Source organism: Staurois parvus, unplaced genomic scaffold, assembly GCF_062004578.1.
Source record: "Staurois parvus isolate SC_StPar_1 unplaced genomic scaffold, SC_StPar_1.0 ptg001930l, whole genome shotgun sequence".
NCBI lineage: Eukaryota > Metazoa > Chordata > Amphibia > Anura > Ranidae > Staurois > Staurois parvus.
The window spans coordinates 71,530-94,685 of NW_028319726.1; the positions used below are offsets into that span (position 1 = coordinate 71,530).

Sequence of the window (23,156 nt, forward strand, 5' to 3'; positions counted from 1 at the left end):
AAATGCAGTACAGTCCATGTAATATGATTTCCTATGGGACACGTTCACCTCTCCGCGTTTTCACCTGGTGCGTTTTTTTTGGAAAGGGTCAGGGACTTGCGTTTTGGGTTCTATAGACTTAAATGGAAACGCTGCAGAAAAGCATGTGCCAAAAAAAGCAATGCGCAGCGCAAAACGTACTGCAGAAACAAAGCAAAGGCAAATGCGTTTTGCATTTTAACCGCCTCCCGCCCGCCATATAGTAATATGACGAACGCAAGGCGGTTCTCTCGTTCTGGGAGGACGTCATTTGATGTCCTCCCATTCTAACCGCGCATGCGTGGCTCCCGGAGCGCGCAGCGCGGCGATCGGCGGTGCGCTGTGTCCCACCGATCCAAGGAAAGAGCCAAAGATGTCGGCTCGGTCATGTGATCAGCTGTGTCCAATCACAGCTGTTCACATGTAAATAGGTAAATGCCGGTTATCGGCATTTCTCTCCCCACAAGCTGTCACACTGACAGAGGAGAGGAGAGCCGGTAATCGGCTTTACTCAGAGGGGACATGTACACTGATCATCAGTGTAGCCCCAGCAGTGCCACCTGTCAGTGTTCATCAGTGCCAGCTCTCAGTGCTCATCCATGCCACCTGCCAGTGCCCATCAGTGCCACATTTCAGTGCCCATCTGAGTTGCTTTTCAGTATCAACCATCAGTGCTAGTCAGTGCCACCTATCAGTGCTGCCAATCAGTGCCACCTATCAGTGCCAGTCAGTGCCGCCTATCAGTGCCAGTCAATGCTGCCCATCAGTGCCAGTCAGTGCCACCTAACAGTGCCAGTCAGTGCCACCTAACAGTGCCAGTCAGTGCTGCCTATCAGTGCCAGTCAGTGCTGCCTATCAGTGCCACCTAACAGTGCCAGTCAGTGCCGCCTATCAGTGCCATATATGAGTGCTGCCTTTCAGTTCCCATCAGTGATGCCTGTCAATGCCCATCAGTGCCACCTACCAGTGCCTCCTCATCAGTGCCCATCAGTGCAGCCTATCAGTGCCCATCAGTGCCACCTATCAGTGTCCATCAGTGCAGCCTATCAGTGCCCATCGCTGCAGCCTCATTAGCGCACATCAGTGAAGGAGAAAAATCACTTATTTACAAAATTTTATAACAAAAATTAAGAAAAACCTTTTTTTTTTTCAAAATTTTCAGTGGTTTTTGGTTTAAGAAAAAATAAAAATCCCCGAGGTGATTAAATACCACCAAAATAAAGCTCTATCTGTCACAAAAAATGATAACAATTTCATATGGGTACAGTGTTGCATGACCGCGCAATTGTCATTCAAAGTGTGAGAGCACTGAAAGCTGGAAATTGGCCTGGACAGGAAGGGGGTGTAAGTGCCCGGTAGGCAGGAAGGGGGTAGAAGTGCCCGGTAGGCAGGAAGGGGGTAGAAGTGCCCGGTAGGTAGGAAGGGGGTAGAAGTGCCCTGTAGGCAGGAAGGGGGTAGAAGTGTCCTGTAGGCAGGAAGGGGGTAGAAGTGCCCTGTAGGCAGGAAGGGGGTAGAAGTGTCCTGTAGGCAGGAAGGGGGTAGAAGTGCCCGGTAGGCAGGAAGGGGGTAGAAGTGCCCGGTAGGCAGGAAGGGGGTAGAAGTGTCCGGTAGGCAGGAAGGGGGTATAAGTGTCCGGTAGGCAGGAAGGGGGTATAAGTGTCCTGTAGGCAGGAAGGGGGTATAAGTGCCCTGTAGGCAGGAAGGGGGTATAAGTGCCCAGTAGGCAGGAAGGGGGTATAAGTGCCCAGTAGGCAGGAAGGGGGTAGAAGTGCCCAGTAGGCAGGAAGGGGGTAGAAGTGCCCAGTAGGCGAGGGGTTAAATTTTGTCCAGCAACAAGAACCTTCAAAATGCAGCAAAGAAGTGTCAAAAACCTGTAAAAAACGCGTGTGCAAAAAACACAATACGCACAGCAAAACGCACTGCAAAAACAATGCAAATGCATTTTTCCCACGTCTTTGATGCGTCTTGCATTTTAAATTTGCCTAGCAACAAGAACAGGGCGTCTGTGTGTATGAGGATTTGAAATGTGCATATTTACACGTGTACGCAGAAAAAAAAAAACCAGCTCCGGCAGCGAAAAGCCTCAATGCACTGAAAAATAAACCACGCCGAGTTGAAAATAGGTGAGAAAAAGTGATATTTGGGGAAATATGCTTCTCTCTGATAAGGGGGGAAAAAAAAAATCACCCGTCCCTGGGTGGGCTTGAACCACCAACCTTTCGGTTAACAGCCGAACGCGCTAACCAATTGCGCCACAGAGACCTGTGGGAGGTTCAGCTGAATTTTACCATTGTAAGCATGGACTCTCAGGACAGCATTTTCAGAGGGAAATCAAGGGGGGGGGGGGGCCTAGATGATTTATGTATAACCAGTTGTTAGAATATAATGTGGATTGAGGGGCGGTTCACACTATAGAACCACAGTCCACAGGATCAGGGGCAGGCTGACAACTGATGGGGCCCCCGGGCAATAGGGGATCACGGGGCCCCTGTGTCCTTGCCCAAACTCAAAAAAGACTATGAAAAAGGTACCAGGGGCATCTCATGGGGCCCCCTACTGACCCCAGGCCCTCGGGCAGTGCCCGAGTTTCCAAGTGGTCAGTCCGCCCCTGCACTGATGTGAGCTATGACATTGACCACCATATCACCTACTTTCTGTGCGTTTTGAATGCAGAAAAAAAGCAACTGAAACGCACGGAGTGCGAACCAGCCTAAGGGCTGGTTCAAATTTTAGAAACGCAGTCCAGATGCGTTTGCGTGTTTTTGCTTGCACATTTTTGATGCATTTTTTAAGTGTATTTGATGCATTCCAGTTAATTTTTTCCCCTCTCTTTTTCTTCAGTTCAAATAGGGACATGTGCATTCCGATGCGTTTTTAATGCGTTTTACCGCATTCCAGTACAGTTCTGCTCATAAAAAAATGCAGCATGTTCTACTTTTTTTTCTGCAGCCAGACAAAAGCAACTGAAATGCGTGCAGTGCGAACTGGCCCTAAGGGCCGGTTCACACTATAGAAACGCAGTCCAGATGTGTTTCGGATGCATTTTTGCATGCACGTTTTTGACGCATTTATGATGCGTTTTTGATGTGTTTTTGACGTGTTCCAGTGCATTTTTGATGCATTTAAGTTTATTTTTTCCCCTCGCTTTTTCTTCAATTTAAACGTGTGCTCTAGTGAAGTTTGTGGGCGTTTTTGTGCATTCTGGTGCATTTTTTATGCATTTTACTGAGTTCCAGTGCAGTTCTGAACAATTTTGATGCGACTTTACAGTCTCTGGCACTCTAGTAGCATCAAAGTCTAATCAAAGTAGTGCAGGAATCTTTATGTGACCAAAGTTGCATGTTAGGGTCAGGGGCGTATTTACCACAAGGCATTTGCCTAGGGCGGCATTTTTCAGGGGTGCGGCGCACCCCCCCCATCAGAAGTGACACACGTGGCAGCCAGTGACTGAGGATGGGGAGCGGGTGAGGCACAGCATTACGGGATGCTGAAGGGCGTCCAACTCTCGTTCCTGGATCGTTGTCAGAGACGGGCACGGCATTGCGGGATGCTGAAGGGCGTCCGACTCTCGTTCCTGGATCGTTGTCAGAGACGGGCACGGCATTGCAGGATGCTGAAGGGCGTCCGACTCTCGTTCCTGGATCGTTGTCAGAGACGGGCACGCCATTGCGGGATGCTGAAGGGCGTCCGACTCTCATTCTTGGATCGTTGTCAGAGACAGGCACGGCGTTGCGCGAAACTGAAGGGTGTCCAACTCTCGTTCCCGGATCGTTGTCAGAGACAGGCACGGCGTTGCGGGATACTGAAGGGTGTCCGACTCTCGTTCCCGGATTGTTGTCAGAGACGGGCACGGCGTTGCTGAATGCTGAAGGACGTCTGACTCTCGTTCCTGGATCGTTGTCAGAGACGAGCACGGCATTGCGGGATGCTGAAGGGCGTCTGACTCTCGTTCCTGGATCGTTGTCAGAGACGGCACGGCATTGCGGGATGCTGAAGGGCGTCTGACTCTCGTTCCCGGATCGTTGTCAGAGACAGGCACGGCGTTGCGGGATACTGAAGGGTGTCCGACTCTCGTTCCCGGATCGTTGTCAGAGACGGGCACGGCATTGCGGGATGCTGGAGGGCGTCGGACTCTCGTTCCTGGATCGTTGTCAGAGAATGGCACAGCATTGCGGGACGCTGAAGGGCATCCGACTCTCGTTCCTGGATCCTTGTCAGAGAATGGCACAGCATTGCGGGACGCTGAAGGGCATCCGACTCTCGTTCCTGGATCCTTGTCAGAGACGGGCACGGCGTTGCTGAATGCTGAAGGGTGTCCGACTCTCGTTCTTGGATCCTTGTCAGAGACAGGCACGGCGTTGCTGAATGCTGAAGGGCGTCCGACTCTCGTTCTTGGATCGTTGTCAGAGACGGGCACGGCATTGCAGGATGCTGCCTTCAGCCGACTCTCGTTCCTGGATCGTTGTCAGAGACGGGCAGGGCGTTGCGGGATGCTGAAGGGCGTCCGACTCTCGTTCCTGGATCGTTGTCAGAGAAGGGCACAGCATTGCGGGACGCTGAAGGGCGTCCGACTCTCGTTCCTAGATCCTTGTCAGAGACAGGCACGGCGTTGCTGAATGCTGAAGGGCGTCTGACTCTCGTTCCCGGATCCTTGTCAGAGACGGGCACGGCATTGCGGGATGCTGAAGGGCGTCCGACTCTCGTGTCCTTCCAAAATTGTGCCCCAGGGTTGTCCTCCAGCAGGACTGGACCCAGGAACATTGTACTTGCAATAATAAAAAAAAAAAACCTAACAATTGCCTGATAGAAATTCTGAACCACATGCTCTCAGGTTTAGGAGAATCTTTCTTGCTAGGACTCCTGTAGGACATTCTTTCAATGAGTGTCAGTAGGAGAAGGCGGCACAACATGAAGGGGAGTGGAGCCTTTGGCCGGCTCTGCTCAATGATGCTTTTGCATATCACCAAAATGACAGAGCCAAGCTACTGTTTGGCAAACGTCCATCTCCTCCTCCAACCCCCAGTCCTTCAGTCCTCCAACCCCCAGTCCTTCAGTCCTCCAACCCCCAGTCCTCCAACCACCAGTCCTTCAGTCCTCCAACCCCCAGTCCTTCAGTCCTCCAGTCCTCCCCACTTTTCTAGTATGACTCTATAGAAGAAGAACCCGTCTGCCAGGATCCAGACGTGCGAACATCTGGACTAGGAGCTCAGTTGATACGCTCGCTCGCAGCGCTCCTCTGACTCTCTGGGGCTGAACTCAACTTTCTGGACTCTAGAAAAGCCGGTAAGAGAAGGTGGCGGGGGGCTCACGAAGCTACGAGGGGTCCGCCAAACAATCCATGCATGTTTTATAACTACTTGTAACATGTCTGTGGATGGTGGTACTAGCGAACACGTTAGAAATGTTCATACAAGCTGAACTTTAACCCCTCGCCTACAGGACACTTTCACCCCCTTCCTGCCCAGGCTAATTTTCAGTTTTCAGCGCTGTCGCACTTTGAATGACAATTGCGCGGTCATGCAACTTTGTTCCCATATGGAAATTGTATCATTTTTTCACACTATTAGAGCTTTCTTTTGGTGCTGTTTAATTACCGCTGGGTGTTTTATTTTTCACACTATAAATGAAAAAAACTTAACATTTTGAAGAAAAAAAAAGGTTCTTTGTTTCTATTATAAAATTTAGCAAACAGGTAATTTTTCTCCTTCACTGATGTGCGTTGGTGAGGCTGCACTGATAGGCAGCACTGATGGGCATTGATGAGGCAGCACTGATGGGTGCTAATGAGGCAGCACTGATAGGCAGCGATAGGCTGAACTGATGAGGCTGCTCTGATGAGGCGGAACTGGTGGGAATTGATGAGGTGGCACTGATGAGGCAGCACTGATATGCGGCACTGATGGGCACTCATAGGTGGCAATGTTGGGTACAGATAGACAGCACTGATGGGCACTGATGAGGCAGCACTGATGGGCACTGATGAAGATGCACTGATAGGCAGCACTGATGGGCACTGATGAGGCAGCACTGATGGGCACTGATGAGGCAGCACTGATAGGGCACTGATAGGCTGAACTGATGAGGTGGCATTGATGAGGTGGCACTGATGAGGCAGCACTGATATGCGGCACTGATAGGCTTCAATGATGGGCACTGATAGACAGCACTGATGGGCACTGATGAGGCTGCACTGATAGGCAGTACTGATGGGCACTGATGAGGCAGCACTGATGGGCACTGATGAGGCAACACTGATTGGGCACTGATAGGCTGAACTGATGAGGCAGCACTGATATGCGGCACTGATAGGCTTCAATGATGGGCACTGATAGACAGCACTGATGGGCACTGATGAGGCAGCACTGATATACAGCACTGATGGGCACTGATAGGCAGCAATGATGGGTACTGATAGATAGCACTGATGGGCACTGATAGGCAGTACTGATTGGGCACTGATAGGCTGAACTGATGAGGTGGCATTGATGAGGTGGCACTGATGAGGCAGCACTGATATACAGCACTGATGGGCACTGATAGGCAGCAATGATGGGTACTGATAGGTAGCACTGATGGGCACTGATAGGCAGTACTGATGGGCACAGATTGGCAGCACTGATGGGCACTTTTGGAGCTGCACTGATAATCAGCGCTCTGATAATCAGTGCCATGCTTATCAGTGCAGATGTCTCCTTCGACAGTTGCCAGTTATCGGCAGTACTTTCCTAATGCTGTGACAATGTGAGGAAAGTACTGCCAACAACCAAGTGTATTTACACAGTGATCATCTGTGATTGGACACAGCTAATTACTTGGTAAAAGACCTCTGTGATTGGCCTTTTACCATGTCATGTGATCAGCTGTGTCCAGAAGACACAGTGATCACAGAGAGCGCTGGGTGCGTGCCGCTAGGGATGCGCTGGGGGTGTGTTCTGGGAGGATGTCATATGACGCCCTCTGATCGCGCTGTAGCTGTCATTCGGCTATAGCACAGTCAAGAAGTGGTTGAAGTGACACTAAACTCTGGCTAGAAAAAAAATTCTATTCCAGTATGTAACTAAAAAAAAGGCCCTTCTGTGCTCTCCATCTCAGTCATCTCCAAATCTCTAAATTCTTTTTTTCTTTTTTTTTTTTTTTTTGCTGCTGTGATCTGACTTCCTGTTAGAGGGTGGCTACGTCCCTTCTCCAGGGTCCCCCTGGTCCCACCTGCTCTTGCTCGCTCCCAAGATGGACTACAAATTATGAACTGTGGGATTTGTAGAGGCATAGAGCAGTGTACATGGCCGCAACTAACGTGCCCTGCTGGTTCCAAACAAATGGAGGTGCAAGGGGGAAAAGGAGAGGTTCAGAAGTATTACATTGGTAGCCGATGGGGAGAATGCCCCTTACATTGGAGTTCATTGAGAAGAATGCTCCTTATATTGGTGGTCAGTGGCAAGAATGCTCCTTACATTGGTGGTCAGTGGGAAGAATGCTCCTTACATTGGTGGTCAGTGGCAAGAATGCTCCTTACATGGGTGGTCAGTGGGAAGAATGTCCCTTACATTGGTGGTCAGTGGGAAGAATGTCCCTTACATTGGTGGTCAGTGGGAAGAATGCCCCTTACATTGGGGGTCAGGGGGAAGAATGTTCCTTACATTGGGGGTCAGTTGGAAGAATGCTCCTTACATTGGTGGTCAGTGGGAAGAATGCTCTTTACATTGGTGGTCAGTGGGAAGAATATGTCTTACATTGGTGGTCAGTGGGAAGAATGCCCCTTACATTGGAGGTCAGTGGAAAGAATACGTCTTACATTGGTGGTCAGTGGGAAGAATGCCTCTTACATTGGTAGTCAGTGAGAAGAATGCCCCTTAAATTGGTGGTCAGTGAGAAGAATGTACCTTACATTGGTGGTCAGTGAGAAGAATGTACCCTACATTGGTGGTCAGTGCGAAGAACGCCCCCTACATTGGTGGTCAGTGGGAAGACTGCCCCTTATATTGGTGGTCAGTGGGAAGAATGCTCCTTACATTGGTGGTCAGTGGGAAGAATGCCCCTTACATTGGTAGTCAAGGGGAAGACTACTCATTACATTGGTGGTCAGTGGGAAGAATGCTCCTTACATTGGAGGTCAGTGGGAAGAACGCTCCTTACATTGGGGGTCAAGGGGAAGAATGCTCCTTACATTCGGGGTCAAGGGGAAGAATATACCTTACATTGCTGGTCAGTGGGAAGAATGTTTCCTACATTGGAGGTCAATGGGAAGAATGCCCCTTATATTGGTGGTCAGGGGAAAGACTGCTCCTTACATTGGTGAGCAGTGGGAAGAATGCTCCTTACATTGCTGGTCAGTGGGAGGAATGTTCCCTACATTGGAGGCCAACGGAAAAATGAGTAAGCGCTTTAAGTGTGAAACACATAACATTGTTTTCCCTGCCTGTTGAGCTGTGATGTCATGTAGTTTACATTGAAATAATAAACTTTGTTGGATTTTCTCACTGGGGCTTACATTGATGGTGAGTAGGAAGAATGCTCCCATACAGTGGTGGTCAGATATGTCCCCCATACCTATAGTTAAAAAAGATCATTGGTGTTATGCTGCTGGGTCTGCCAAGTGGCATTGGTCCTGGAACTAGACAGGAACCATCAAGTAGAAGTCATAGATAAAGGAACCCCTAGCAACCTCTGCAGGAGCCTTATGGTTCCACGAAACCCTGGTTGAGAATGGCTGAATTAGACAGCAGATCCAGCAGGAAAGCAGATCAGCTTTTTCTATGTGTGATAGTTTCTAGTCTTTGTGTTTTTCTTACACTTTTGTGTTTTTTAATGTTATTAATGTAGGTATTGTGGCCTAAATTTTCATTTTACTTTTTTCAGTGTTTTTTTTTTTTCTTTATAGTGTTATGAGGTTAATGAGGGGCTGTCCTTTGATAGGTCCAGGAGATGTGCTTCCATCACCTTTAGAAGTGATTTAAAGCCTGTGGCATCCTTAAAAACCACCATCAACCACCTTGATTTCTCCATTGAAGCCAAATCATTTTACCAAAATGGCAGAATTTGGTTAGAGTTTCATGATTTTCTTTCAAAATGTTGAAGAAATAGAAACTTTCAATTTTGCCCAATTCAAAGGGGATTGTTTTCTCCCTTTCTCTTCTTGAAGAAAATAGCTTGCAGGGGTGGACTGACAACTCATGGGGCCCCCAGGCAATAGGGGATCATGGGGCCCCTGTGTCCTTGCCCAAACTCAAAAAAGCCTATGAAAAAGGTACCAGGGGCATCTCATGGGGCCCCCTACTGACGCCGAGCCTTCGGGCAGTGCCCGAGTTTCCAAATGGTCATTCCGCCCCTGATAGCTCGTTATCCCCTCCTTTAACCACTTCCCAACCGGCCGTTGCATATAAACGGCCAGATGGTGGCAGTGCAGGGTCGGGTGGCCGTTTATAAATGGCCTCCCCGAACCCTGCTTGTGCGCGCTCCCTGGGAGCGCGCAGCACCGCGATCCGGTGCCCGCTGTGTCCTCCGGACACAGTGAAACACCGATCGTCGGACGGGACCTCTGTACGAGGTCCCGATCATGTGATCACTGATTGGCCAATCAGTGATCACATGCAGAGTAGTAAGCAAGATGTCACTTGTGACATCATTGCTTACTACGTGTGAAATCTGTGAATGATCACAGAGGTCACATGGTACAAGGCTATTCACAACAGCCTTGTACCATGTGACAAGCTGTGACCAATCACAGCTCACTCAGTACTTCTCAATGAGTGCAAGAATGCACACAGAGAGAAAGAGAAATGATTGCTTTTACATCCTATATGGTGACACTGTACTGCTAGGGTGACAGTATGTAAAAAAAAAAAATAAATAAAAAATAATAATATAAAAAAATAAAATAAAAATGTAAAAAAAAATTTTTAAAAATTATAATTTTTGGTTATAAACTAATTTGGATTTTTTTTTTTTACTAAAAAGATAACGGAATAAATTTTGGCAAAGATTTATAATGAAATATTATTTATTTGCAAAATTTTATAAAAAAAACACTTTTTTTCAAAATTTTTGGACTTTTTCATTTTTATAGCAAAAAAAATAAAAATCCCAGCGGTGAATAAAAACCACCAAAACAAAGCTTTATCTGTCTCAAAAAAATGGTAAAAAATTCATTTGGGTACAGTGTTGCATGACCGTGCAATTGTCAAAGTGTGATAGCGCTGAAAGCTGAAAATTGCCCTGGTCAGGAAGGGGGTAAAAGTGTCCGGTCTGGAAGTGGTTAAAGAAAATCACCAATTTTAGAAGGGGGCAATACTTTTTTTTTTTTTTTTTTTAAGCACAGCATCCGTCTTTCTCATCTAGAGAAGAATGATGTCCCCAGCTGCCCAAGGTCTCCTATGATAGTCATGTTCTACATCCTTGGAGGCTATGGGACAACCTAAAACACACTGTGCATGTACAGCAGCATGTCATCAGTGGACTGTCTGCAAGAAACCGAAAAAGACATCCAGCCTCTTGATGACATAAGTGAAAAAGATGGCGGCATGGGACCCAAGTGGTGGCCTTTTTGAGGTTTACAGCAGGATAACACTGGAAATGCTGAAGATGTGAGTATGGGCTTTGGGGATAACCCAGGAAAGAGGGGCAAGAAAAAAAAAGCACAGGTGGGGTGAAGTCCCTCTAACAGGCATAGTAGCCAATCTGCAGGAAAGTGTAGTCCTAGTCACTTGCACAGTATTTGAGAGTCATGGCAGGTCTCACTATGTTCAGGGAAACTCTGATGGCAATCACTGCTTGTCTCTACACAGCAATATTTGATGTCTGAGAATAAACCGGTGCCGCTCTTGGATCTGATCCCAGCATACAATGGCACCAGAGCCAGTAGACCACGTTATATTTATCTTTCTGAAGGAAGCTGGAAGTGGGTGTTAGTGGTTTTCAAACCACATGGTAAAAAAAATAACATGTTTTGGTGCAAAAAAAAAGTGGTGCAGGCTTTGCAAAGCTCTACTTGTTTAAAACATGTACGACAGTTCACGTTGGGTATATGTTTCATGTTAAAGGTCTACACGGAGTTCACTATATGAACCGCTGATGTATTTATATACGAAGATCATATCCCCCCCTTATGTATCATACATGGAGATCATATCCCCCCCTTATGTATCATACATGGAGATCATATCCCCCCCTTATGTATTATACATGGAGATCATATCCCCCCCCCCTTATGTATTATACATGGAGATCATATTCCCCCTTATGTATTATACATGGAGATCATATCCCCCCTTATGTATTATACATGGAGATCATATCCCCCCTTATGTATTATACATGGAGATCATATCCCCCTTATGTATTATACATGGAGATCATATCCCCCCTTATGTATTATACATGGAGATCATATCCCCCCTTATGTATTATACATGGAGATCATATCCCCCCATATGTATTATACATGGAGATCATATCCCCCCTTATGTATTATACATGGAGATCATATCCCCCCTTATGTATTATACATGGAGAGCATATCCCCCTTATGTATTATACATGGTGATCATATCCCCCCTTATGTATTATACATGGAGATCATATCCCCCCTTATGTATTATACATGGAGATCATATCCCCCCTTATGTATTATACATGGAGATCATATCCCCCCTTATGTATTATACATGGAGATCATATCCCCCCCTTATGTATTATACATGTTGATCATATCCCCCTTATGTATTATACATGGAGATCATATCCCCCCTTATGTATTATACATGGAGATCATATCCCCCCTTATGTATTATACATGGAGATCATATCCCCCCCTTATATATTATACATGGAGATCATATCCCCCTTATGTATTATACATGGAGATGATATCCCCCTTATGTATTATACATGGAGATCATATCCCTCCTTATGTATTATACATGGAGATCATATCCCCCCCTTATGTATTATACATGGAGATCATATCCCCCTTATGTATTATACATGGAGATCATATCCCCACTTATGTATTATACATGCAGATCATATCCCCCTTATGTATTATACATGGAGATCATACCCCCCCTTATGTATTATACATGGAGATCATATCCCCCCCTTATGTATTATACATGGAGATCATATCCCCCCTTATGTATTATACATGGAGATCATATCCCCCTTATGTATTATACATGGAGATCATATCCCCCTTATGTATTATACATGGAGATGATATCCCCCTTATGTATTATACATGGAGATCATATCCCCCCTTATGTATTATACATGGAGATCATATCCCCACTTATGTATTATACATGCGGATCATATCCCCCTTATGTATTATACATGGAGATCATATCCCCCCCCTTATATATTATACATGGAGATCATATCCCCCTTATGTATTGTACATGGAGATCATATATCCCCTTATGTATTATACATGGAGATCATATCCCCCCTTATGTATTATACATGGAGATCATATCCCCCCCTTATGTATTATACATGGAGATCATATCCCCCCTTATGTATTATACATGGAGATCATATCCCCCCTTATATATTATACACGGAGATCATATCCCCCTTATGTATTATACATGGAGATGATATCTCCCTTATGTATTATACATGGAGATCATATCCCCCCTTATGTATTATACATGGAGATCATATCCCCACTTATGTATTATACATGCGGATCATATCCCCCTTATGTATTATACATGGAGATCATACCCCCCCTTATGTATTATACATGGAGATCATATCCCCCCTTATGTATTATACATGGAGATCATATATCCCCCTTATGTATTGTACATGGAGATCATATACCCCCTTATGTATTATACATGGAGATCATATCCCCCGTTATGTATTATACATGGTGATCATATCCCCCCTTATGTATTATACATGGAGATCATATCTCCCCCTTATGTATTATACATGGAGATCATATCCCCCCTTATGTATTATACATGGAGATCATATCCCCCCTTATGTATTATACATGGAGATCATATCCCCCTTATGTATTATACATGGAGATAATATCCCCCCTTATGTATTATACATGGAGATCATATCCCCCCTTATGTATTATACATGGAGATCATATCCCCCCTTATGTATTATACATGGAGATCATATCCCCCCTTATGTATTATACATGGAGATCATATCCCCCCTTATGTATTATACATGGAGATCATATCCCCCCTTATGTATTATACATGGAGATCATATCCCCCCTTATGTATTATACATGAAGATCATATCCCCCTTATGTATTATACATGGAGATAATATCCCCCCTTATGTATTATACATGGAGATCATATCCCCCCTTATGTATTATACATGGAGATCATATCCCCCCTTATGTATTATACATGGAGATCATATCCCCCCCTTGTGTATTATACATGGTGATCATATCCCCCCTTATGTATTATATATGGAGATCATATCCCCCCTAATGTATTATACATGGAGATCATATCCCCCCTTATGTATTATATATGGAGATCATATCCCCCCTTATGTATTATATATGGAGATCATATCCCCCCTTATGTTTTATACATGGAGATCATATCAACCCTTATGTATTATACATGAAGTTCACATCCCCCCTTATGTATTATACATGGAGATCATATCCCCCCTTATGTATTATACATGCAGATCATATCCCCCCTTATGTATTATACATGGAGATCATATCCCCCCTTATGTATTATACATGGAGATCATATCCCCCCCTTATGTATTATACATGGTGATCATATCCCCCCTTATGTATTATACATGGAGATCGTATCCCTCTGATGTATTATACATGGAGATCATATCCCCCCCTTGTGTATTATACATGGTGATCATATCCCCCCTTATGTATTATATATGGAGATCATATCCCCCCTAATGTATTATACATGGAGATCATATCCCCCCTTATGTATTATATATGGAGATCATATCCCCCCTTATGTATTATATATGGAGATCATATCCCCCCTTATGTTTTATACATGGAGATCATATCCCCCCTTATGTATTATACATGAAGTTCACATCCCCCCTTATGTATTATACATGGAGATCATATCCCCCCTTATGTATTATACATGCAGATCATATCCCCCTTATGTATTATACATGGAGATCATATCCCCCCTTATGTATTATACATGCAGATCATATCCCCCCTTATGTATTGTACATGGAGATCATATCCCCCCCCCCCTTATGTATTATACATAGAGATCATATCCCCCTCATGTATTATACATGGTGATCATATCCCCCTTATGTATTATACCTGGAGATCATATCCCCCCTTATGTATTATACATGGAGATCATATCCCCCCTTATGTATTATACATGGAGATCATATCCCCCCTTATGTATTATACATGCAGATCATATCCCCCCTTATGTATTGTACATGGAGATCATATCCCCCCCCTTATGTATTATACATAGAGATCATATCCCCCTCATGTATTATACATGGTGATCATATCCCCCCTTATGTATTATACATGGAGATCATATCCCCTCTTATGTATTATACATGGAGATCATATCCCCCCTTATGTATTATACATGGAGATCATATCCCCCCTTATGTATTATACATGGTGATCATATCCCCCCTTATGCATTATACATGGAGATCATATCCCCCTTATGTATTATACATGGTGATCATATCCCCCCTTATGTATTATACATGGAGATCGTTTCCCTCTGATGTATTATACATGGAGATCATATCCCCCCTTATGTATTATACATGGAGATCATATCCCCTTTACGTATTATACATGGTGATCATATCCCCCCTCATGTATTATACATGGTGATCATATCCCCCTTATGTATTATACATGGTGATCATATCCCCCCCCCCTTATGTATTATACATGGTGATCATATCCCCCTTATGTATTATACCTGGAGATCATATCCCCCCTTATGTATTATACATGGAGATCATATCCCCCTTATGTATTATACATGGAGATCATATCCCCCCTTATGTATTATACATGGAGAGCATATCCCCCCTTATGTATTATACATGCTGATCATATTCCCCCTTATGTATTATACATGGAGATCATATCCCCCTTATGTATTATACATGGTGATCATATCCCCCTTATGTATTATACATGGTGATCATATCCCCCCCCTTATGTATTATACATGGTGATCATATCCCCCCTTATGTATTATACATGTTGATCATATCCCCCCTTATGTATTATACATGGAGATCATATCCCCCCCTTATGTATTATACATGGTGATCATATCCCCCCTTATGTATTATACATGGAGATCATATCCCCCTTATGTATTATACATGTTGATCATATCCCCCCTTATGTATTATACATGGAGATCATATCCCCCCTTATGTATTATACATGTTGATCATATCCCCCTTATGTATTATACATGTTGATCATATCCCCCCTTATGTATTATACATGGAGATCATATCCCCCCTTATGTATTATACATGGTGATCATATCCCCCCTTATGTATTATACATGGTGATCATATCCCCCCTTATGTATTATACATGGAGATCATATCCCCCTTTATTATACATGGAGATTATATCCCCCCTTATGTATTATACATGATGATCATATCCCCCCTTATGTATTATACATGATGATCATATCCCCCCTTATGTATTATACATGGAGATCATATCCCCCTTATGTATTATACATGGAGATCATATCCCCCCTTATGTATTATACATGGAGATCATATTCCCCCTTATGTATTATACATGGTGATCATATCCCCCCTTATGTATTATACATGGAGATCATATCCCCCTTATGTATTATACATGATGATCATATCCCCCCTTATGTATTATACATGTTGATCATATCCCCCCTTATGTATTATACATGGAGATCATATCCCCCCTTATGTATTATACATGGAGATCATATCCCCCTTATGTATTATACATGGAGATCATATCCCCCCTTATGTATTATACATGGTGATCATATCCCCCTTATGTATTATACATGGTGATCATATCCCCCCTTATGTATTATACATGGAGATCATATCCCCTCTTATGTATTATACATGGTGATCATATCCCCCCTTATGTATTATACATGGAGATCATACCCCCCCCTTATGTATTATACATGGAGATCATATCCCCCCTTATGTATTATACATGGAGATCATATCCCCCTTATGTATTATACATGGAGATCATATCCCCCTTATGTATTATACATGGAGATCATATCCCCCCTTATGTATTATACATGGAGATCATATCCCCCTTATGTATTATACATGGAGATCATATCCCCCTTATGTATTATACATGGAGATCATATCCCCTTATGTATTATACATGGTGATCATATCCCCCCTTATGTATTATACATGGAGATCATATCCCTCCTTATGTATTATACATGGAGATCATATCCCCCCTTATGTATTATACATGGAGATCATATCCCCCTTATGTATTATACATGGAGATCATATCCCCCTTATGTATTATACATGGAGATCATATCCCCCCCTTATGTATTATACATGGAGATCATATCCCCCTTATGTATTATACATGGAGATCATATCCCCCTTATGTATTATACATGGAGATCATATCCCCCTTATGTATTATACATGGAGATCATATCCCCCTTTATTATACATGGAGATTATATCCCCCCTTATGTATTATACATGATGATCATATCCCCCCTTATGTATTATACATGATGATCATATCCCCCCTTATGTATTATACATGGAGATCATATCCCCCTTATGTATTATACATGGAGATCATATCCCCCCTTATGTATTATACATGGAGATCATATTCCCCCTTATGTATTATACATGGTGATCATATCCCCCCTTATGTATTATACATGGAGATCATATCCCCCTTATGTATTATACATGATGATCATATCCCCCCTTATGTATTATACATGGTGATCATATCCCCCCTTATGTATTATACATGGAGATCATACCCCCCCCTTATGTATTATACATGGAGATCATATCCCTCCTTATGTATTATACATGGAGATCATATCCCCCCTTATGTATTATACATGGAGATCATATCCCCCTTATGTATTATACATGGAGATCATATCCCCCTTATGTATTATACATGGAGATCATATCCCCCCCTTATGTATTATACATGGAGATCATATCCCCCTTATGTATTATACATGGAGATCATATCCCCCTTATGTATTATACATGGAGATCATATCCCCCTTATGTATTATACATGGAGATCATATCCCCCTTATGTATTATACATGGTGATCATATCCCCCCTTATGTATTATACATGGAGATCATATCCCTCCTTATGTATTATACATGGAGATCATATCCCCCCTTATGTATTATACATGGAGATCATATCCCCCTTATGTATTATACATGGAGATCATATCCCCCTTATGTATTATACATGGAGATCATATCCCCCCCTTATGTATTATACATGGAGATCATATCCCCCTTATGTATTATACATGGAGATCATATCCCCCTTATGTATTATACATGGAGATCATATCCTCCCTTATGTATTATACATGGAGATCATATCCCCTTATGTATTATACATGGTGATCATATCCCCCCTTATGTATTATACATGGTGATCATATCCCCCCTTATGTATTATACATAGTGATCATATCCCCCCTTAATCTCCTCTTCTCAAGAGAGAATACATTCAGTTCCTCTAATCTTTCCTCATAGCTGAGCTCCTCCATGCCTCTTATCAGTTTGGTTGCCTTTCTCTGTACTTTCTCCAGTTCCCCAATGTTCTTTTTTGTGAATTGGTGCCCAAAACTGAATGTCATATTCCAGATGAGGTCTTACTAATGATTTGTAGCGGGGGGGGGGAGGGGGAATGATATCTCTCTCTGGAGTCTATACCTCTCCTAATACAAGAGAGGATTTTGCTGTTTTTAGAATCCGCAGTTTGGTATTGCGGTGTGCCCTCCTATCCCTCTTGTATTGAACTGTATTGTTGCTGTATTGTCTCCCTTTATATTGTAAAGTGCTGAGCAAACTGTTGGCGCCATATAAATCCTGTATAATAATAATAATATATAAATCCTGTATAATAATAATAATATTTGCATTTGTGATTACATTCTACTAGTATTTATAAATACAACACTCACAGGGGTGCAGCGTAGAATGTAAAACTACTCTACAATGAGCATTCCCATAAAACAATGTTGCAGCATTACATAAGGAATGATAAGCTGTCTGGCAGGACGCCGTGTCCCGACCTCTTGCGCTGAGTCACCGGCCAATAGCCTTGAGGTTTTTTGTTAAATGGAAACAGCTGGTAAAGAGTTCAACTAAAAACATATGTTTATTTTTCTTTTTTCTTTCACTTAACCCTTTCCTGCCCCTTCCCAGTGGCCTCTTTATAGGTTTTTATGCAAGGGGGGGGGGGGGCACTTTTCCCGGGGCATGTGATCTTTGTGATTGGCTGTTACAGTGCTCACATGAACGGGAGCCTGTCCTGCCAGGACTGGGAGCTGTCTGTGAATGGGAGCATGCATTGGCACAGAACCCTCATGGACACCCTCATGGGTGTTAACCACTTCAATAGCGGGCACTTTTACCCCCTTCCTGCCCAGGCCAGTTTTCAGCTTTCAGCGCTCTCAAAGTTTGAATGACAATTACGCGGTCATGCAACACTGTACCCAAACTACATTTTGATCATTTTGTTCACACAATTAGAGCTTTCCTTTGGTGATATTTAATCACTTTTTTTTTTATTTCTTGTTAAATAAATGAGAAATTATTGAAAAAAAAAGTTTTTTCTGTTATAAAAGTCATTCCCGTAATTTGCAAGAATTTCTTCTTGCTTCCTGTTTTGGCTATTGGACCAGAAGTGAAGACAAATCTCCCCAATGGGATGGCAAAAAAAGAAACTGACAGGGGTTATAACACTCCATTATCCAAAATGAAAAAATAAAAGTTCTTCCTATAGTTATTTTTTAAATCAAATCTGTTGATTTGCCCTACATGAACAAATGACTTTGCTTTAAAGCACCTTGCCCTTAAGACGAACCCAATATGACCAATCATTCTGTAGGATACACTCAGCTGTCTCGTAAAATTCAACATGTACTTCAGCGTTCTCTTCGGATTATCCTCGCAAAAAATATTTCCTTTCCCTGACCGAAACAAATTATTCATTGTGCTGATTTCAGCTGTGAAAACCATTTCCTCCGTAGGTGCCGCTGTCTGCCGGGAAGATTCTGATTATTTCTGGAAATAAAATATCAGTGTGAAGGACGGCCGCGATGATGGAACAGTCAATAATGCTTCTAGCACTCACACTCCTAAAAATGGTGGCAGCCGTGTATAACGAAGGTAAATTATTTTCCTTTTAACTTTCCACTGTTTCAATATTTTATTGATGTTGAATCCATTTGCAGTTTTCACACATGGAAACATTCCTTCCACCAATTTGAATTCTGGGACAAGACACAGGAAACTTGCTTTTATACTAATTTTTAAAGGAAAAAGAGGTATCTTAAAAATTAGACATGTAATGTTTTTGTCAAATGCTTCAAGTGACAGAGGTTATATTCTGCTTAAGGGTTAGGTTTAGGGCAGGGTTAAAGATTACGTTTTTGTGTTAGGTCGAGGTTTTAGTTAATGGGTTGGGTTATATTTATGGGTTGGGTTGAGGGTTAAGTTTGTGGGATGGGCTGAAGTTAAGATGTTAGGATTATGGATAGGGTTGAAGTTGAGGTGTTAGGTTTATGGATAGGGTTGAGGTTAAGGTGTTAGGTTTATGGATAGGGTTGAGGTTAAGGGATTGGGTTTGTTGGTTGTGGTTGAGGTTAAGTTTATTGGATGAGTTTGGGTTAAGGGGTTAGGTTTATAGGTTGGGCTGAAGTTGCGGCATAAGTCTATGGGATGGGTTGAGGTTAAGGGTTTAGGTTTATGGATAGGGTTGAAGTTAAGGTGTTAGGTTTGTCAGTTGGGTTGAGGTTAAGGTTATTGGATGTGTTGGGGTTAAGGGGTTAGGTTTATGGATAGGGTTGAGGTTAAGGTGTTAGGTTTATGGATAGGGTTGAAGTTGAGGTGTTAGGTTTATGGATAGGGTTGAGGTTAAGGTATTAGGTTTATGGATAGGGTTGAGGTTAAGGTATTAGGTTTATGGATAGGGTTGAGGTTAACGGATTGGGTTTATGGATAGGGTTGAGGTTAAGGGATTGGGTTTATGGATAGGGTTGAGGTTAAGGGATTGGGTTTATGGATAGGGTTGAGGTTAAGGGATTGGGTTTATGGATAGGGTTGAGGTTAAGGGATTGGGTTTGTCGGTTGGGTTTGAGGTTAAGTTTATTGGATGAGTTTGGGTTAAGGGGTTAGGTTTATAGGTTGGGCTGAAGTCGAGGGATAAGTTTATGGGATGGGTTGAGGTTAAGGGTTTTGGTTTATGGGTTGGGCTGAGATTCAGGGATAAGTTTATGCAATGGGTTGAAGTTAAGAGGTTCAGGGTTACGTTGGGGGGGGGGGTGGAAGTTAAGGGATTAGGTTTATGAGTTGGATTGAGGTTTGGGGGTTAAGTTTATTTAGTGGATTGAGTTTAAGGAGTTAGGTTTATGTGTGGAATTGAGATTGAGGACTGAGTTTATGGGGTGGGTGGTTGATATTAAGGGGTTAGGTTGAGGTTGAATGTTAAATTTATGGAGTTGGTTGATGTTAAGGGATTAGGTTTGAGTTGGATTGATGTTGAGGGTTAAGTTTATCAGTTGGATTGATTTTAAGGGATAAGGTTTATGGATAGGGTTGAGGTTAAGGGATTGGGTTTGTTGGTTATGTTTGAAGTTAAGTTTATTGGATGAGTTTGGGTTAAGGGGTTAGGTTTATAGGTTGGGCTGAAGTTGAGGGATAAGTCTATGGGATGGGTTGAGGTTAAGGGTTTAGCTTTATGGATAGGGTTGAAGTTAAGGTGTTAGGTTTGTCGGTTGGGTTGAGGTTAAGTTTATTGGATGTGTTGGGGTTAAGGTGTTAGGTTTATGGATAGGGTTGAGGTTAAGGTGTTAGGTTTATGGATAGGGTTGAGGTTAAGGTGTTAGGTTTATGGATAGGGTTGAGGTTAAGGTATTAGGTTTATGGATAGGGTTGAGGTTAAGGGATTGGGTTTGTCGGTTGGGTTTGAGGTTAAGTTTATTGGATGAGTTTGGGTTAAGGGGTTAGGTTTATAGGTTGGGCTGAAGTTGAGGGATAAGTCTATGGGATGGGTTGAGGCTATGGGTTTTGGTTTATGGGTTGGGTTGGGTTGAGATTCAGGGATAAGTTTATGCGATGGGTTGAAGTTAAAAGGTTCAGGGTTAAGTTGGGGGGGTGGGTGGAAGTTAACGGATTAGGTTTATGAGTTGGATTGAGGTTGAGGGTTACGTTTATTTAGTGGATTGAGTTTAAGGGGTTAGGTTTATGTGTTGAATTGAGATTGAGGGCTGAGTTTATGGCTTGGGTTGAGGATTGAGTTTATGGGGTGGGTGGTTGATATTAAGGGGTTAGATTGAGGTTGAATGTTACATTTATGGAGTTGGTTGATGTTAAGGGATTAGGTTTGAGTTGGATTGATGTTGAGGGTTAAGTTTATGAGTTGGATTGATTTTAAGGGATAAGGTTTATGGGTTGGTTTGAGGGTTAGGTTTATGGGTTGGGTTAAAGTTAAGGAGTTAGGTTTATGGGTTGGGTTGAGGTTGAGGGTTACGTTTATGGGGTGGGTTTAAGGTAGAGGGTCAGGTTTGTGATTGAAAACTGAAAAAACAAAACCTGCAATATGAGAGTTTTTATGGACTCCAGCCCTGCCACCCATTCATCTGATCTTTACTTTCATATGAAGCTAAAGTTTGAAAAATTACTTTTATGCAATGCTGTTGGGTATGCCATATGGCTGTGTCTCCTCACCACACATTTTAGTTCTCTCTACAGTCCCCTACATCACTATTATGTTCTCTAGTGGCTTAAGCTGACCATACACTATGCCAGTGGTCTCCAAACTGTGGCCCTGTGGCCAGATGAGGCCCTTTCCTTGCCTTTATCCGGCCCTTAGGGCAATATTCCCCCCCACTGACCTCTACAGTGGGGCATAATTTTTGCCACTAACAACAATGGGGCACTATTCCTTCCACTGACAACAAGGATGCAGCACTATTCCCCGTACTAACACCAAATACTCTTCCACCTGATACTAAAGATGGTTCATTGTTTACTCTCACTAATGCCAGGACATTTTCTACTCCAAGTGGCCATGATCCAGCCCACCAACAGCCTTATGGACAGTAAACTGTCCCTTTGTTTAAAAAATTTCCAGACCCCTGCACTATGCGAATAGTGACTGGTTCCTGATGAATGGGCTAAATTCCATTATATAGGTGCCCTTTTCGACACCCTTCTACCTAAAGGGTGTCGAAAATTGGATTGGATGAAGCCACTGTTCAGATATTCTAAGGGCTGCTGGTACTGGCTGTCAGAATGCAATAGCCGGAGTGCAGGGACGGACTGACAACTCATGGGGCCCCCGGGCAATAGGGGATCATGTGGCCCCTGTATCCTTGCCCAAACTCAAAAAAGCCTATGAAAAAGGTACCAGGGGCATCTCATGGGGCCCCCTACTGACCCCAGGCCCTCGGACAGTGCCCGAGTTTCCAAATGGTCAGTCCGCCCCTGCTGGAGTGAGAAATTCATCCATCTACAGGAATCTGTAGGCTGAAGACAAAAAACCTAACTCAGTGTGACCAGATTTAGGGGCCAACGTGGTCAAAATTTCAAATCACATATTATCTTCCACATTGCAATGTAATTATTTCTAGCCTACTGCTATAAATTCTTCCTTGAATTCCATGACACATAGTCACAATGTCCTGTGAGTAGACACTGCCGTGTCACACATTTCACAGAGCCTGCCCTCTGAACTGCAGAGGATCTGAGAGGAGGAGTTTCAGGAGTTGGAGTCAGTACAGGAATCAGTGTTTGCAGGCAGTAAGGTGCCATGGGATATGTAGTCCTTAGAAAGAACTGGGAGGGCTAATTAG

The 23,156-nt window shown here is 43.3% G+C and overlaps 1 protein-coding gene and 1 non-coding gene across 2 annotated transcripts in view; one reads left to right on the top strand and one right to left on the bottom strand.

Annotated features, from left to right (window-relative positions):
* Positions 1-2,206: 2,206 nt before the first annotated feature.
* On the bottom strand, positions 2,207-2,280 carry TRNAN-GUU (transfer RNA asparagine (anticodon GUU)). The gene has a single exon. It is a non-coding gene; the product is annotated as a tRNA-Asn (tRNA).
* A 2,804-nt stretch (positions 2,281-5,084) lies between these two features.
* The window catches only part of SRPX2 (sushi repeat containing protein X-linked 2), a 97,283-nt gene continuing 79,211 nt past the window's right edge, over positions 5,085-23,156 (top strand). Inside the window, exons 1-2 of the mRNA XM_089664516.1 lie at positions 5,085-5,301; positions 19,332-19,470. Of these exons, the coding sequence (XP_089520642.1) occupies positions 19,401-19,470 (70 nt within the window). The 5' untranslated portion in view covers positions 5,085-5,301; positions 19,332-19,400. The remainder of the gene's footprint in view (positions 5,302-19,331; positions 19,471-23,156) is intronic.